At 43.6% G+C, this 16,736-nt stretch overlaps 2 protein-coding genes across 6 annotated transcripts in view; one reads left to right on the top strand and one right to left on the bottom strand.

Moving 5' to 3' along the window:
• The window catches only part of LOC133127933 (transcription factor IIIB 90 kDa subunit-like), a 68,687-nt gene that overhangs the window by 18,676 nt on the left and 33,275 nt on the right, over positions 1-16,736 (top strand). For 3 of the 4 annotated variants that reach the window (XM_061241065.1, XM_061241066.1, XM_061241064.1), the window contains exons 3-6: positions 1,291-1,371; positions 5,463-5,636; positions 8,385-8,416; positions 10,266-10,338. In XM_061241065.1, the coding sequence (XP_061097049.1) occupies positions 1,291-1,371; positions 5,463-5,636; positions 8,385-8,416; positions 10,266-10,338 (360 nt within the window). Of the gene's footprint in view, positions 1-1,290; positions 1,372-5,462; positions 5,637-6,192; positions 7,700-8,377; positions 8,417-10,265; positions 10,339-16,736 lie in introns of those variants that run through there. The other variant, XM_061241067.1, reaches the window with a different exon arrangement.
• On the bottom strand, positions 11,813-15,878 carry LOC133127934 (BTB/POZ domain-containing protein 6-B-like). 2 transcript variants are annotated; one of them, XM_061241069.1, is made up of 5 exons: positions 15,710-15,878; positions 13,942-14,236; positions 13,727-13,817; positions 13,512-13,630; positions 11,813-13,236 (listed from the first exon to the last, which is right to left on the bottom strand). In XM_061241069.1, exons 2-5 carry the CDS (start codon positions 14,145-14,147, stop codon positions 12,204-12,206), a joined length of 1,449 nt encoding a protein of 482 aa, XP_061097053.1. In that variant the 5' UTR covers positions 14,148-14,236; positions 15,710-15,878; the 3' UTR covers positions 11,813-12,203. The 2 variants fall into 2 exon arrangements, with proteins under 2 accessions (XP_061097053.1, XP_061097052.1); XM_061241068.1 differs by lacking the exon at positions 15,710-15,878 and having other exon boundaries at positions 13,942-14,725.

The following is a 16,736-nucleotide window of genomic DNA, read 5'->3' as shown; positions in this document are numbered from 1 at the left end:
AGATTCTTTTCAAAAATAATTCAATGAAAGGTCCTAAATAAACGTACTATACATTTTACATTACTAGTAATTTGGCAGACTAGTTAAAAACTGAATCAAATATTTTTTGTGACCACCCTTAGTTAAAACTATCACTTCTCTGAGATAGCCAACGCTGTCCTGCAGTTCTATAAGGCAATCAGCAGGGAGGTTGTTCCAAGCATCTTGGACAACTTGCCACAGTTCTTCTGTAGACTGTTGGCTCCTTGCTTCTGATCTCAGACAGCCGTGATCAAGTTTTTATGTAAACAGTAGTCAATTCCAGTAGTAGTACAGTAATATGTTACTTTTTTAAATTAAATACAAAAATGTCTCTGTAAAATTAAATCTTTTGGAAAATGAATATTTGGAGATCTCAAATGTGTTCTTTTATACTAATGCACACAAAAAAACATATATACAATAAAGTCTAGGGTGCCTAAGACTTCTGCACAGTACTGTATATAATAAAGTCTGAGGTGCCTAAGACTTCTGCACAGTACTGTATATAATAAAGTCTCAGGTGCCTAAGACTTCTGCAGAGTACTGTATATAATAAAGTCTCAGGTGCCTAAGACTTCTGCACAGTACTGTATATAATAAAGTCTAGGGTGCCTAAGACTTCTGCACAGTACTGTATATGCCAAGGCCAGGATACATTTTAATACGCGGGGCATAAAAATGCTTTCTCTTAAGCAGACCATAAGCATAGAAATCATTTTATGTATCTGTTGTGGTTATCATAGATTCTTGTGGGCCACCCCCCACCTCAATCTTTCTTTTTGTTTATTCCCATTGGCTGTTATTTTCATTGGGGTGGGGAAACCTACACTGTCATAGCTGTAGACAGACAGTTGGGCTGTGTGCGATGGCAGGACAAAATGTTGTAGCTGGGGACCTTGACTTGCTACCCGAAGGTTATGGGTTTGATAGCTGTTTGATCGGAAATCCTTGAGCAAGGTTCTCTGCCTGAATCCCATTTTTCTTCCCTTCCGTCACTATGTAAAACGTCTTTGGGCCAGTTAAATAAAATTGAAATATATTTAATTTAATTTAATTTAATTGAAGTATTTCATTTCATTTCATTTCATTTCAATGGTAAATATCAAATATAATTAAATGACATTATGTTATTGGCATTTGAGGTATTGTGCTACTTTTTTAATGTAATGCATCGTGATGGGTTATGCCATGAAGTAATACTGTGATCTGATGTGACATCCAGCGATGCATTGCATTGTACATGACCACTTCAACGCCCTACATCTACAGGCACAGGGAAGGCCCCAGCCTTGGGAAGCGGGTTTCACACCAGCCTGGGAAAGGAGTCCCGGGCCCAGACACTACAGAACGGTGAGCACTCCCCACTGACACCCAGCGACCCAACCGCATCAGTCCTGATCAGAGTGCTGATCTAGAATCAGTTTTTCTTTGGAGCTCACAGTGGACAAGCTCTGGATATCAAATATTAAACCTGATCCTAGATCATCACTTCTACTCTGAGATGGTTTATTTATACAGGCCTAGGACTTCACAGTGTTTCGGGAATAGAAGTGCTGATCTGGGATCAGTTTCACTAGTGTTTTGCTCATAATGGATGTAGATGGGGGAAATCAACCATTCAAACTTCATTGTCCCACAAGGGGAAATTTGGTTTGCAGCTGCTTGCACAACTACATGAAATTGACAACCCATAAAATATAAGGCAATGAAATAATAAGACAATAAACACTATAAATAAGAAAACATTATAGATATTGTCAGAAGTGAGGTAAAAACAGTTCATTTCTGAAGGTGCAAAGAGCAGCATCAGTGCAGAAGGGGCAGAGAGAGTGGCCATGATCAGCTATTTCATATAGAGCCTGTCAATTGCCAAAGAGACTAAAGAGACCTTGGATCTTAGTCATCCTGACAAGCACTCTAAAATGGCTGCCAGAGGGCAATATCTCAAACTCCCTCTGCTTGGGATCTGGTCCTAGATCAGCTCTTCTACTTTGAGAGGCTTTATGATTGTGGGCCCAAGCCTTGAGGTCATTCTCTACCTCTCCCACTCTCATCTCTGACCTCTCACCTTCTCCTGTATTATGCATATGCATCCCTCACAGTCAAAGCAAGCACCAAAGCATTGTGGAGATTCAGTTTAGTTGTTTTGTTTCCTTGAAGGAGATACTGTTCATATAAATGTAAATAAAAAAATGTTTTGCCATACACTTCTTGCTTTTCTCAAAGTTGTTTATGGTGTTTGATGCACTGTGTGGTCTTCTGCATGCCACTGTTGTAATGTGTGGTTATTTGCATTACCACCACCCTCCTGTCCACTTTGACCAGTCTGGCCGTCATACACTGACCTTTCTCATTAACAAGTCGTTTTTGCCCACAGAACTGCTGCTCACTGGATGTTTTTTTTGTTTTTCGCCTCATTCTGTCTAGAGACTTTTGTGTATGACAATCCCAGAACATCAGCAGTTTCTGAGATTTTCAAACCACCCTGCCTGGCACCAACAATCATTCCACGGTCAAAGTCACTTAAATCACATTTCTTCCCCATTTGGTCTGAAAAACAGCTGAACATCTTGACCATGTTTGCACGCATTTATGCTTTTAGTTGTTGCCACATGATTGGCTGATTAAGTATTTGCATTAACAAGCTGGTGTACAGGTCTACTTAATAAAGTGCTCAGTGGGTGTATATTTAATCCATTACCCCATTTTATACCTCATATTTCAGGCAAATAATTGCTTCCCTAAATATTGAGCATTATGGAGTAGAACAAATGTGAAATATAAGATATGTGTTGCCAAGCATAGGGAGCAAATAAACAATAACATTATAATATTTCCAAGCAGGTACAGGATAAATTCTGTAAATTGCATTCCAGTCTCTGTGTGTACATGTGCTGAGCCTTGAATTGGCCTAATAAGAAATGGCTTCTTGGGCTGACACCCTGTGGTGATTTTGGCATCTTCGGAGTGCTGGGGACAAGGACTAGTGCTCGGAAAAAGGCCCAGCAATTACCCACAACCCCCCTCACTGCAAAGAGAAGCCAGCTGCAGATTGCTAAGCCCTGTTGGGACCTGTTGGACCACTGTGTCGGACAGCACAACCCAAATTATTGGCTGGTTTTGAGAACTAGCTTCCCACTACCCAGTCCACAGAGATCCACAACAAATATTTCCAAAAAACTTTGCTTATAATGTTGCTGAACTACAAATAAGATCCTTGGAATCTATAGACTATTTGTACTATTATAGTATAAAATTATGAATACTAGTATAAAATATATGAATAGGCCATGAAAATAATATTTTAAGAACCTTGATGAAGGCTGGAAAATGGCTGATTATCCATGCTGGTTTTGTTTAATAACGGAGGTTGAGTGTGTCCAGTTGGGACACGGACAGAGGCTTTTGACGCTGGTCCTGATGAGCCAAAGGATTTGCCCAAATGTCTAATAAAAAGTAAACAATGTCTTGAATTGGTCAGTTAGCCCAAGTTCAGAGTAATACCGAATAACAGTAGGACCCTGCAGCCCTGCTTGGAGTGCTCTCCAGTTTCTACTGAAGCACCTGTTTGCAAGCAGTACACTCCACCCCCTCTCCCCCACAATTCACTCCCCACCCTCCAGCTAGTCAGTGTTAAGTATCCAGGCAGGGCATGACCCTAGTCACCTCAGGGCCACTGAATAGTTAATGAGTAGAATATGGGCTGGGAATAGAAGCAACAATCTCCCAGAGTCTGCTGTTGGTGTGCATGAGTCTCTGATTAGTATTTTGTATGACTATCTCGTGAATATCATGCATACGGAGTCCCTGGCTCTGGAAGGAACACGGGTACTATTGCATTGTTGAAGCAAGAAGATTTCAACTTATTGATGGCAATAAGCCTTTTTTATTGCTGTCATTTCCGTAGAGGTTGTTGCATTTGTCTGGGTGCTTGCCCTCATTGTGACAAATATAATTTTGAACAGATTAAAAGCACTTGAACCAGACCATACATAGACCTTATAAAAAACGTAGACATACGGGTTGTCAGGTGCCTCATCCAGCTAAAGAGGTGAAGTTGATTATAGATAGGGAAATTTGTCAGGACTACACGGTATGCCTAAATCCAGACATAGGCAAGGGCCCCATGATCCACACCAAGTGATTAACTCAATGATCCAAGAGTCTCCTGCAGCACTGTGTCCCTATCACTGGACTGGGACATCCCTCCCAAGCCAAAGAGTCTTCTACAGCACTATCACTAGACAAGCTAATCAAGCACAGAGTTGCAGAGTGATGTCCCTGCCCGTTGATGCCCCGGATTCCTGTCTGGGATTGTACTGGTTCACCCTGAGTAAAGCATCACTGGAGGATATTGCCCTCCAGTGCTGAGGGACCCTTCGGCTTTCCTCTCTGGGATCCCCCTACCGGCAACCAGTTATGTAACCTGGGAATCCGAGCAGACTGCATAATCCCCCAGAAATCATGACAAGATTAAGCAGCACAGGCCATGCTTACGGTTGCAAACCTGAGAGATTACCCTTCTAAGAGCTTTTTCTGGGGGGCACTTTCAGTATTGTTAAAAGCCAGACTATTTATACTTTATATTTATAGTATGACATGTTGATCACTTAAAATGCTTGCAAGTCCTTCATTTGCATGTTGTCACTGCAGGTGAAAAATTAACTTTTCAGTTGACCTCTATGGTTAAATAGAGGTAAATACTGTATATAAAAATAACATTTCCAGAGCAAGACACACTTAAACAATTCAGGTTTAAGTGCAGAGGAATGCAATGGCAGTGGCTTACTTCAGATTTGTATCTACATCTTGAGTTAAAACAACAGTTCCATTATATTATACTGCCACCATTAATACAGATGTTTTATTTTTACACATAAAATATGTATTTGTATGTACTTGTAAGTGTGTTATGCAACCAGGACAGCTTTCTGCTAGAGAAAACAGACTGACTGCACTGACTGATGAATCCTAGCAGCAGTCGCTGTCAAAATGACATCTGAGTGTTATAAGTGTGAAGCTTACTTATGCGTTATGGAATGTTTTATAGACCTCTATCTTACAGTATCTTTTAGAATATTTGATAAAATGCATGAGTGTGGCAAAAATCACTTTTAAGTGTTGATGTATATTCGGACACTTGACAAATGTATTCCCTATGGGTAGGGTGTGTACTTTTCACTGTTTTGACTGTTAAAAAAACTTTCACTGAAGAAATTGGTGCAAGTAGACAGTGAACAACATGGCATGATTTACAAGATAGAGCCTGAGAGCGTGACGCCTTCATGGATCCGGTTTACATGGTCAAGCCACAGCTGTCTGTCCGTTCAGATTGTAAATCCCCGTCAGAGGACGGACGTTCTCTCCGTATTCCTCGAAACACCTAAGTGTGTGAAATTGCTCATCTCAGCATGTGCGTGCGTGTGTGTACCTGTCTCCAGGGAAACGGCAGATCCATAATCTGGGCAACCAGCTGCAGCTGAACCAGCACTGCCTGGACACAGCCTTCAACTTCTTCAAGATGGCGGTGAGCAAGCACCTGACGCGGGGCCGCAAGATGGCACACGTGATCGCCGCCTGCCTTTACCTGGTCTGCCGGACGGAGGGCACGCCTCGTATCCTTACACCCCGCTCACCTGCTGCCACGGCGATAAGATATGATCATCCCAAGTGCAGCCAGCACAGACCTATACACCAGAGGGAGCTATGTTGTACACAGTAAACATTGTCACACAGTACTGAAATGCAGTGAGGTCCAAAATTATTGGCACCCCTAACTGGCAATGCACAAAAAATACTTAAACAATTTGATTACTGAGATGAACTAAAAAATGTCAACATGTGAAAAATACTGTACTTTATTAACATTTCAGTGGAACCAACGAAAAACCAATCAAACATTAATTGAATAAAAAATAGATTTAATCAAGGTTCCTTAATTATTGGCACCCCTGAAAAATCCCTCCAAATGTGTTCCTTAACCTTGTCAGGTATTAAAGGAAAATACATTTTGCCTGAGGTGGATGCACTAAACCAGGGGTGTCAATAATTTTTTTATTCCATTTTATTTAGCTGATGCTTTTATCCAAGTCAACTTACAGTTGATTAGACTAAGCAGGGTATGTCCCTGGAGCAATGTAGGGTTAAGGTCCTTGATCAACGGCCCAACAGCTGTGTGGATCCTATTGTGGCTACACCGGGGATTGAACTATCAACCTTGCGGGTCCTGGTCATGTGCATTAAACCACTATGCTACAATTGCATTCTGGAGCCAACTGTATATTAAAAACCCACTGTTTAAATGTTTAATCCTGAATACATTTCCCATGTCCATTCTTTCTTGCATGAGTAGTCATGCAAGAAAGAATGGAACTCTCCTCTATAAAATTGAGCTATGCCAACTTTGAGCTGGTCAAACCATGTCAGACGGGAAGCTGGTCTGAACTGATCCACTGGCTAAAACCATGTCTTTTTCAAAACTTAGTTTGAGCTGTTTTATTCAGCAGGGCAACCCTGCAATCACCAGGGTTGACCTTGTTGCAAGATCCTCAGGTAAGTCAACCCAGTGAATGGGGCGACACGTTTGCGAGAGGCAAAAAAACAGAACTGCTGCAAATCAGATAAAGTGTACCTACAAACCATCAGGCTTCACCACCACTGGGGAGAAAAGCAGATACACAGAGGAGAAGAGACACCCACACTGCTTTAGCACACAAAGAACGATTCCTCTTAATGGAATTCACGGCCACGTTTTCGACCGCAAGTCATCTTCGACGATAGTGACCTCTGCGATGGAAACGCGGCGATGAATTTTATTAATAAAATTACCCGCGAGCCTCCAAACAACGCACAGGTTCCCGGGGTGTTTTTAATGCCATACATGCTGAGTCACCCAGGGTGAAGGTCCTCTCTGAGCTGGAAAGTCAAAATAATTGTACCAGAACCCTCGTCTCTCAGGTAGAGCTGGGACAGAATCGTCTTCTGTTGCAGTTGCCGCGTCACCTCACATGGCTCTCGGCTGATGTGTCTGCCACAATAAAGGCTTAGGACTTTATGAGTGATTCACAGGCTTTTCTTAATACCCTCATTGTTGCAGTCACTTTTAATACCCATTGTCTGCAGTTTAATGCGTTCCGCTTTAATGGTGGCAGTTATTTTGAGGTGTGGTGATGAAGAGGTGTAAACCCCTTATGGTGGCACATGGTTGAGTGCCTCTGGACATGGCAGTGACTGATGGACTGTGTGCAATAGTGGAGGGGGCCAAGAGACTAGATTGTTCTGTAGTAGTAGTCCTGGCAGAATAGTCAGGATTTTGATTGGCTGTTGTTGGACAAAGAAGGCCTAGGAGCCAGATGACTGACCATTGACTCCCATTTTTACTGTATTGCATTGCATTGCATTTACTGTAAAAAAATTTTTTTCAAAACCCTAACATTTGGGGATAAATCACCTAGTGTGGTAACCCTAACCACGCTTCACTCAGTAAGCTTGTTATTAGCTTTTTTGATTCACCATCAGGTCAATTTAAATAGGGAGGAACTATCTACTGATTAGCCTTGACCTTGGATGCATACACACACAAATGCCTCTCCTTCCGTTTGCACATTTGCAGTTCAAAACTTCTCAAGGTCTTTGTTTCCCGGCTTTCGATGCTGATAGCAAAAGATGCAAATAAAGGGTTGGTTTTGTGTGATCATTTTGTGATCATTTCCTTTATCCTAACCTTCTCCATCCTCATGAATTATCATATAAAAATACTACATTTTTATGTGTATCAGAAATGCACCATGCATTCTTAAACATGTCATAGCCCCTTACAGCAGGGCTGGCCGACCCTGTTGCTGGATAACTTCCATTCTGTAGGTTTTCACTCTGACCATAACAAACCATAACACCACAATCAACAGCCAAAGATATGCTGAGCTACCAATGAGTAGAATCATGTGGGCCAAATTGAAATGAATGGTAGATCTCCACAAATAGGTTTGGGTAGCCCTACAGTATATGCATCACATAATAAAATTACATGTATATAGAAAAATATTACAGTATGTGAATAATACACAACAGGATGACAGTATTTTATGTATTTTGTCATATACAACATTCAACCCATTTTAAAAAAAATTTAAAATTTAAATTTTACACATACTAGCAGTAGCTACTTGCGAGTGTTAGCTGGTAATGTAAAGATCAATCCTATTACCTGCATGTTCTCACAACCTTAAATCTCATATAGTCAATGGCGTATGCACAGAACGCGGATATCAAGTTTGGTTAAAATGGGAACAGATGCATACCATTGAGCCTATAGTCTGTGCCTCACAAGTTCATCTTCTGTTTACCCCTTAACCAGCTATTAGATATGCTCCTGGACCTGAGCGATCTCTTGCAGGTAAGATGTCTTTAGCTTTATGCTTGCTAACAGTGTCTCAAATTTCCCTAAATTAAGATACTGCATTGGGAAATTCTGAGCCATCACCCCCACCCTCTTGATTTTTTACCTAGCCCAAACATCCGATTAGGCGCAACTCCATTTTAGGGCCTTTGATGCTTTGCTGTTGTTTGGTTTATGGAGCTTAATGCTCATTACAGTAGTTTTGTGCTTGTTTGTGTAACTTTAAGGTTCAGTAGAGTCGTTGGCACTTGACAAATTGTCACACGAGTGCACTTGCCGCCTCTTGGGAATATATTTTCCCTCAGGGTAATTGCTGCACTTGATCTCTGCATTTGAATTTGCATTGCAAATCGCTATAGATAAGAGTGTCTGCTAAATGCCAGTAAAGAAAATAAAATCACTATTTGGTTCATGCAGCCTCACCACTGGTATGCAGTTATTTTGTATGCAGTTTTTTTCTTGTCTTCTCTTTTGATAATTATTTAATTAATACCAAAGGTGTGGTCTATTGTGGAATGTTGTCATTAAATGTTGTTCACAACCAGTGTGAAATTAAACTTACGTAGTTTGTCCATTAAGAAAATACTTGCTTAGTTCCACTGTAAGCTGATCAGTTACAGTGACTCCAGGCCTTTGAACTGTTTTCCAGCATTCTTTTCATATCAATATATATCCCACCATTTGAATGTGATATTATGTCCCTGGTTTCAGATCAGATGCAATAAATAAATAAAAATGGACACTACACCTGTAATATGATACATTGGTTCCACAAAGTCCAATTTGCCTTTTACAGCAAGCGATGAACAGCAATGAGGGCACAAAATTAATTCTACGGTTGTCTGCAGTTTCATCCTGCATAACTTAGCAAAGGAATACCTCAGTCAGACAGCTGGTGTGGAGCTTGGATCTTATTTTGCACCCCCAGCTGTCCTTGGAGCATGCCCTCTCCCCCCCATACACACGGTTCTCGGACCCACACTTTACCAAGGTCATAAATTTCCCATGAACCCTCTGGAAACGGGGCTGCACCCGGCCTAGTTCTGCTGCGAGGCTCTCTTACAGACCACGCTGCAGACGTGGGCACACAATCACAATCCAAATTGTGATAACGGTATGCTCAAGGACAGGGTAGCCAAAAGTCAATACACACAGCAGGCTTTCCAGGGCTCTGCAGTGCTTCCAATTTAGGAGCGTTTGCTCATGAAAACTGATGTGTGCTAACTGGAAAAATAATTTAGGAGCACATGTACTAATTGGAATGCATTAGCGTGCCCCTAAAATGTAATTTATGAGCACATGTGCTTCTTGGCAAAAATTTAGAGCCCTGGTTTCTTGTTGGGTGATTATTAAGAGGGTAGCTTGCTACCGGTTAGCGGTGGGCCTTGCTGTTACTGCAGTTCAGTACAGGGTTGCCAGTGTAAGGTGGACAGCAGTTGGGCTAGGCACTGTGCATTACTGGTATGTGAGGATCGCTGCAGTATTGCCTACCTCTGCCAGTACTGGCCAAATAGAATGCTTCTGCACCGAAGGGTCATGACCCCAATTTCCTCCCTCACAGTGGGTTGGCCAGGGCATGACACCCCTGTGACCGGGCCAGTCTCTTAACCAGAGGTGACACTGGGTCAGTGAAAGGGCACAGCACCCTCAGCAGTTGAGTTTGTGAGTGGGACTTTGAAAGTGCTACCTTCATCCTGAAATAGACAACCTTAATTTATTTTGGAGCTCAAAACACTAGGGCCCATCCCACGTGCCCTTTTTGTTTTTTGACATGGACCCAAATCCCAGTGGCCAAAACAGCCCTGGGTTCCACCCCCTAACACACACTCCCTCCTTCCCTCCGCAGGTGAATGTCTACATCCTGGGCAGAACCTTCCTCCTTCTGGCCAGAGAGCTGTGCATCAATGCCCCTGCCATAGGTAATCTCCTCCCACCTGCTACCTCCGCACATTCTGCCTAAACAGGGGTCCCGACTCACAGGGGTATACTACGAAGCTAGATTATGGGGTTAGAGAGGTAATTTAAGCTCTAACCCTGGGTTTCCCATACTACGAAGTTACTCTAAATCTGGGTAACCTGGTCCCGGGCAGGTTATGCTCAGGCTATGCAAGGGCGGCCTGTAGCGTAATGGTTAAGTTAAATGACTGGGGCACGCAAGGTCGGTGGTTCTAATCCCCGTGTAGCCACAATAAGATCCACACAGCCATTGGGCCCTTGAGCAAGGTCCTTAACCCTGCATTGCTCCAGGGGAGGATTGTCTCCTGCTTAGTCTAATCAACTGTATGTCGCTCTGGATAAGAGCGTCTCCCAAATGCCAATAATGTAATGTAATGTAATGTAATGGCTATCGGTTTGAAACATATGAAGCCCTTTGACAAATCAACTCTCTCCAGGACACTACCGTAGAGCTTGGGGTGTTTCCACTGAACGGCAACCAAATTAATCAGATGGCTTTCTCCGTGGTTACACTATGAAAAATGCGAGAGGTTAAGCAAGATAGTGGTAATTTGGTTTAGTGAAACCAGGTTACACAAAGAAGCCCCGGGTAAGTTAAACTAGGTTTTGCTTTTGACTTAAAATCAGTAGTCAATTCCAACAAAAGAAAACCATTGTTTAGCCCAAAGATCAAGTAAGTGCCAAGTGACAACAAAATCCAACATCCCCTGCATCTGACCCCAGTTGAAAATATTCCAGAACCACACTCTCTTCCAGACAAGGCATAACAAATTAGGGCAGCTAGCATAACAGGACATGTCTCTGGGCTGCTTTGACAAATAACCCAGAGACCTGCTAGAAAAGTACAAGTTGGCCATTGAGCTGTTGGGAGAGAAGGTGAGAATTAGCTGAATTAGCTGTCAGAGAAAGGTAAACCCTATCAAGCTGTACTGAACAGTACCTCGCTAATGTACCTCTATAACTTGTTTCAAATGCCTTATATGTATAACTAACTACAAGACTCAAGATACGCCTAATAATTGCTTGCTATGCTTCAAAGAAAGGTTCATTATTGTGCAAATTAAAATAAGGCCAAGCAAATACCAGTCAGCTATACTGTTCAAACAACCCGTAAAAGTCATAATTCAGATAAGATTGTCCTCCACAACATTTATGTTCAACTTAGGCAGCTTTTAAGTAGCATTTCCGTTCTCTAACCAGCTTTATTGTGTTATTTTGATGCATAATTGGTCAGGACTTCCCTGTATTCAAATGCCCTGTCAGTGATCTGTAATTGATTTGGTCGCTCCCACTGCTACGGGGTTCGAGCTGACTCACAAGATCCGTCCCTCTGAGCACAAGCCGCAGTATCGAAGTACGGGAAATGGTTCCACTCACCCCACGTACCCAGTTTCCTACAGCCAAGTATCTGAGAATAACACGCGATAAACACATGGGTCACATAGAAACCTTTTATGGTTTGCAGGTTGGCAAGCTGCCCCCCAAACACAGAACACTGCCAGCCTCGGGCCGAAAAACAAACCGTCATCAGTTATGTACAAATCACAAAGCAATAATGGGCGTTGCCCACAGGAAGTGCAGTACAGCTTTTTCATTTTTACACGGAGTGGCATGCTGTTGCCTCAATAATTAACTCAGATTTGTTTATTGTCAAATAAATACAACTGTAATGCATTCCTTTGTGTCAACTCTGTCAAACATATAGCAGGCATTTAGAGCGTTTTACGCAGCCTCCACACTGCCAAGAAGACAGCGTATTGTTCAGGTTTTTTTCCAAGGTTCCATTGACAGGAGGGACGGGTGTGCTAGAACCGTGGGACATGCAGTCTCACGCATAGAAGACCAGTTCCGGGATCTGTCCCCCCTGCACCCCGGTCCCGTTGGTACTGTCCGAGGAGCACTGGAACTGAAAGGTCACCTTCCCGCACTGCACCTCCGTCATACCCTCCTGCCCAAAGTAGCTGAGCTCGTTCCCGTCCAGGACGGCACTGACGGTGTAGAAGGTGTCCTGCTCCACCTGGACCGGGTGCTCGAACCACACCGAGAAGGTGCTGCTGGACCCGTCCGAGACGAACGTGGTCAGGTTCTGTGCCAGGACGGCTCCCTGCCGCTTGAGCTCGATGCAGACGCTGTATTCCGCCTTCCCCCCGCTCGACCCGTACAGGCCCAACCCCGCGATGAAAATGCGCCGGTCCACTGCGAACTGGATGCTGTCGCAGCGGCCCCGGTAACGCCACTGGTTGCTGCGGTAGGCCGAGGACTGGAAGCGGTGGCACCTCTGTGGCAGCAGGCCCTTGCGCCGGATGAGTGGGAAGCCCAGGTCCGGCTTGTTGGCCGCCGTGTACCACAGGAAGATCTTGTGCGTCTCCTCCAGAGTCAGGATGTCCGACTGGGCTGCCCCGTCGGCAAACTCCTGCAGCGTCATGGAGGGGACACGGACCAGGTAGAGCGCCTTGCCCAGCACGCTCCTCTTGTTGCGGGAGGTGGGCGCCAGGCCCCTCCTCTTGCACTCGGCCACCGCCCAGCTCAGCACGGCCTCGAACACCACCGCCTCCTTGATGTTGAGGGTCTCTCGTGTCAGGATGATCTCGAGCGTGGGCCGGTCGATCTCGCAGAAACCCTCGGACAGCAGGGCCAGCTCCGCCTGGGCGTCGATGACTTCCCAGCAGCGCTGGGTGAGCTCAGGCTCCTCGAACAGCCGGCTCTGGGACAGCAGCACGCAGGCGTTCTTCGCCTCCAGGCTTGTCTCCAGGAAGGTGACGCAGGCCTTCGCTAGGGCCGGTACGATGTACTTCTTGGCGGCGTACAAAGTCGCCAACACCGTGTCTGCTTCCAGTTCTATCTCATCGCTGTACATGTATCTGGGGGGAGAGGGGGGCATGCATTTTCACATTTTAAAACAAAAAACAAGAATTGGCGATTCTACCCATGACTACTCAACTGTTTTTTTTTGGCAGTAAACAATCTTGACTATTAAAACCAATAAGTTGTCTTTGTAGGCCTCCGATTCCAGTTCCAGTCAAAAAGCCTTGTAGAAAGATGTATGACAAGGCTTTTTGATGTGGTAACATTAATTCTGTAATAGCTAATTACTGTTTGCCAATGCAACAGTTACCAATGTGGACAGGGGACTTACTTCAGCAGAATTAAAAAAGCAGCAGGCTCCACATCAGGGATGTGAATTTCTGACTCTCCCTCTGCCAGGTCTCCATAAAACATTGCACCAAAAACAGAACTGCCCACCGCCAAAACATACTGAAAAAAAGAGATGGAATTAAATCAGCTCAATGGTGGCAGGTGTTTTTTCACAAGCACAGAGTGGATTAAAAAGAAAACAGCAGTTTAGCTCACCTTGTGGGCAGGTACTTTTTGTGATTCACCTGGAGGACCCACGATAAAATGAACATCGGCCATGAGTTCGTTGTTAAACATTAAAGCATTCCTGGAAATAAGACAAATGAAAACCATTATTGTCATGATATTTATTCAGGTTGAGGCAACATTCTCTAAATTATTCAAATTAACATCAAGACATGGGAAAATTACAAGCCAAGACAAATTTCTACCTCTCTCGCAGTGTTGGATGAGAAGTCTGCCAGCTAGTAGTCTCGACGTTGTTGTTTTTGATATTCTGTTGGGTGGTGGCGGCAGTAACAGTGGTTATTGTCTGAGTGACTTGGACGATGCTCTTCTTGCTGGCAGCCGTCACTACAATACCGTTGCTGTTCGGGATATTAGTCTGTGTACTGACAGGGTATAGTTCTGCGGCCATTTTCTTCTCCAAGGATAAAGTCACGATCTCATAACATACTGGCAGGTTGCCGGAGTGTCTCCCACTCTTTTTAGCCTTTTTCAAGTTTTCTGGAAGCAGAAGGAAAAAAGTCAAACACCTCATGATCCGCCCATACAGGCAATCTGCAGCTATGGGCATGAGCAAATAGAACAAAGGAAGCAGATTTGGAAGATAAACGTTATAGGTGACGATAAATTCAGTATCAGCTCCAGGTAAAAAGCAGGTTTGCGACTGCGATTCCAGTTATATAATGTCGCGTGCACACTGAAAGGCGAGTCCCAGCAGCATCCTACGAAACCATTTACCAACCCCGGGACAATTTAAAAGGCAGCACCAATGTTATGCGTCCATCAGAATTATCCCAGCCACCAAACGGATATATATTTTTTCTTTCTCATGTCATCCCGTTTAAAAGTTCAAATGTATTCCAGACAACAATATACATTCTAGCACGCGTGGTTCTCAAAAATGTATGTCTTTGCGGAACATCGGTATATGATTAATTAATTTGATTAATTTGTAGCGAGTGGAATCGTGAGCCTGCGAAGCGGGCTTTAATAATAACTTCAAAATTAGGCTAGGGTTGCGGTCCTCCGAATAATATGTGGGTACTCCGGTAACCAACGTGTATCGTTTTCTTCCCTTCTGTGACGACTGCCTAGGACTTTACTTTTGTGTAGCAGACATGCACGCCCATTTCGCTGTCACCAAATCAGATGCTTTTGACGTCGACAGCCCGAGGCACCTCCTCCAGCTGGGCCGTCCCTCTCTAACCATCACAAACCCGACGGAAATGCAGCCGATCCGTGGAAGGCCAATATGCACATACAACCTCCAATAATAAAGTATTTATATTACGGTCACACTAACACAAAACTGCATTTACAGGTTTTTTTTTGGCTTGTTCATGGGGCTGAGGATAAAAAAAGAAATCTCTACGAAAATCTGCAAAACGCAACGCAGCTTCTGGGAAGCGACCAGAGGGAATTATTCAATTCACAATAGCTAAACAATGTCACAGAACAGGTTCATATCTTTATACATCACTCTATCATATACTGTTTGAGTCGCAGCAATTAGCACTGGATGAATAGATAATGTTGCAATGTACTTCACTGCTTTGCAAGTACGTGTCTGGGACAGAAGTTGTCTCGACAGTCCGCTTATAATTAACAAACGTTAGCAAGCTAGCTAGGTTTCTTGAGAAAAACAACTAACGTTACGGAAAGGTGCGTTAATTCGCCAATGCAAAATATATACATTACATAAATTGCGCTTATATTGTTTTATTAGGCCCCTGCTCCTATTCAATATATGCATGATTTGTGACTGTTTACCAAATCGATAGCGAAGCCTGCATTATAAACCAAATGAAGTAGTTAACATAATAGATCACATATCACACGTAGCCTAGCCAGCTAGATGCGTTCCTCGCTCCCGAGCAGTTGAACAGTCGAAGTAAATGTATGCTATGCTGCTTTTTACGGTATTTGTACAAGTGGAGACACTAACTTGTAGGAGCAGAGTATGTAATGTGTTACCTTGTTGAGTTAAGTGGTGTCCTATTATCTGAAAAAAACCCGTCAAGTTTAGTCTCTCGTAGCGTCATCGGAGCCAGAAGCCATATTAAATCCGGAGACTGGGAATGGAGGGGGTTGGGCTAACAGTATCTTGTTACCAGACCGGTCTTCTTGCTTTCCAATAGAGGGCTCCGGTGCTTAGTATCGGAATGGTTCTGAGGGGTGATGGACGGCCGGCTATTAGCGCTTAATGATACTGGAAGTAGGCAACAGTCAGATAGCTAAATGTTTGCTTATCATCATACGATGAACTAACAATGGAGAAAGTTTGCCTCTTATAATTTGGTCACCTTCAAATGGAAATAGTTTCCCAACGAGTCATGTCGTGCATAACAATCGGAGGATTTTGCGTTTAGTTACGCATTGGTCACATTCCCTTCTGCAGTCTGCGGAGGACCCAACGAAACACGATTTAGAAAAGATGTATATTTACGTTACATTGTTCAAATTCCACGCTGCCAGTGAAAGGCGTGTAGATAGCAATGGGAAAAGAAACATCAAAACTGGATTGAAGCTGCAATGTTGCACAAGGTGCAGGTTCATGAGAGTGCGGGGCAATGGAGTATTTACATCACAATTAAGCTCATTAATTGGATAATATATCTCATGAAAGAACATTCTGGACGGGGCAGTATTGAAGGCTGTGTAACAGCCTGTCCTCTGCTGGACTCTTTGGTTGCTGACGGCTGAGTTTAAGCTGATATCTGCTGCTAAATTTGCTGGGGCTGACAGTGTGCAAACCTGTCCCTTAGTGATTGTGGTTTCATGCCTTGTGGCCACACACTTATGATGTTCCCATTGAACAGTCTCGGTATTTAACAAAAAAAGGGGGGGGGGGAAAAAGCGAAGAGTATATGTTCAACGGAGGGAGGGGGAGAGATATAAAAATGAGTGTCTCTTGCCAACAGTTAAACACGGAGGGGGTAGTATTATGGTGTGGGGTGCCATTTCAGCCTCAGGAACAGGTGACAGTGAAAATTGATGACAT

The sequence above is a fragment of the Conger conger genome, chromosome 5, assembly GCF_963514075.1.
Source record: "Conger conger chromosome 5, fConCon1.1, whole genome shotgun sequence".
Classification (NCBI taxonomy): Eukaryota; Metazoa; Chordata; class Actinopteri; order Anguilliformes; family Congridae; genus Conger; species Conger conger.
This window is presented reverse-complemented; position numbering and strand designations above follow the sequence as displayed.

What these genes read in the sequence shown, in the direction of transcription:
- LOC133127934 (XM_061241068.1), bottom strand. Translation starts at nt 14,306, where the DNA reads ATGCCCATAGCTGCAGATTGCCTGTATGGGCGGATCATGAGGTGTTTG. An exon ending in CATCCAACACTGCGAGAGAG is followed by an intron (nt 13,818 to 13,941) that starts GTAGAAATTTGT and finishes TCTTATTTCCAG; the next exon opens with GAATGCTTTAATGTTTAACA. An exon ending in GCTTTTTTAATTCTGCTGAA is followed by an intron (nt 13,237 to 13,511) that starts GTAAGTCCCCTG and finishes CTCTCCCCCCAG; the next exon opens with ATACATGTACAGCGATGAGA.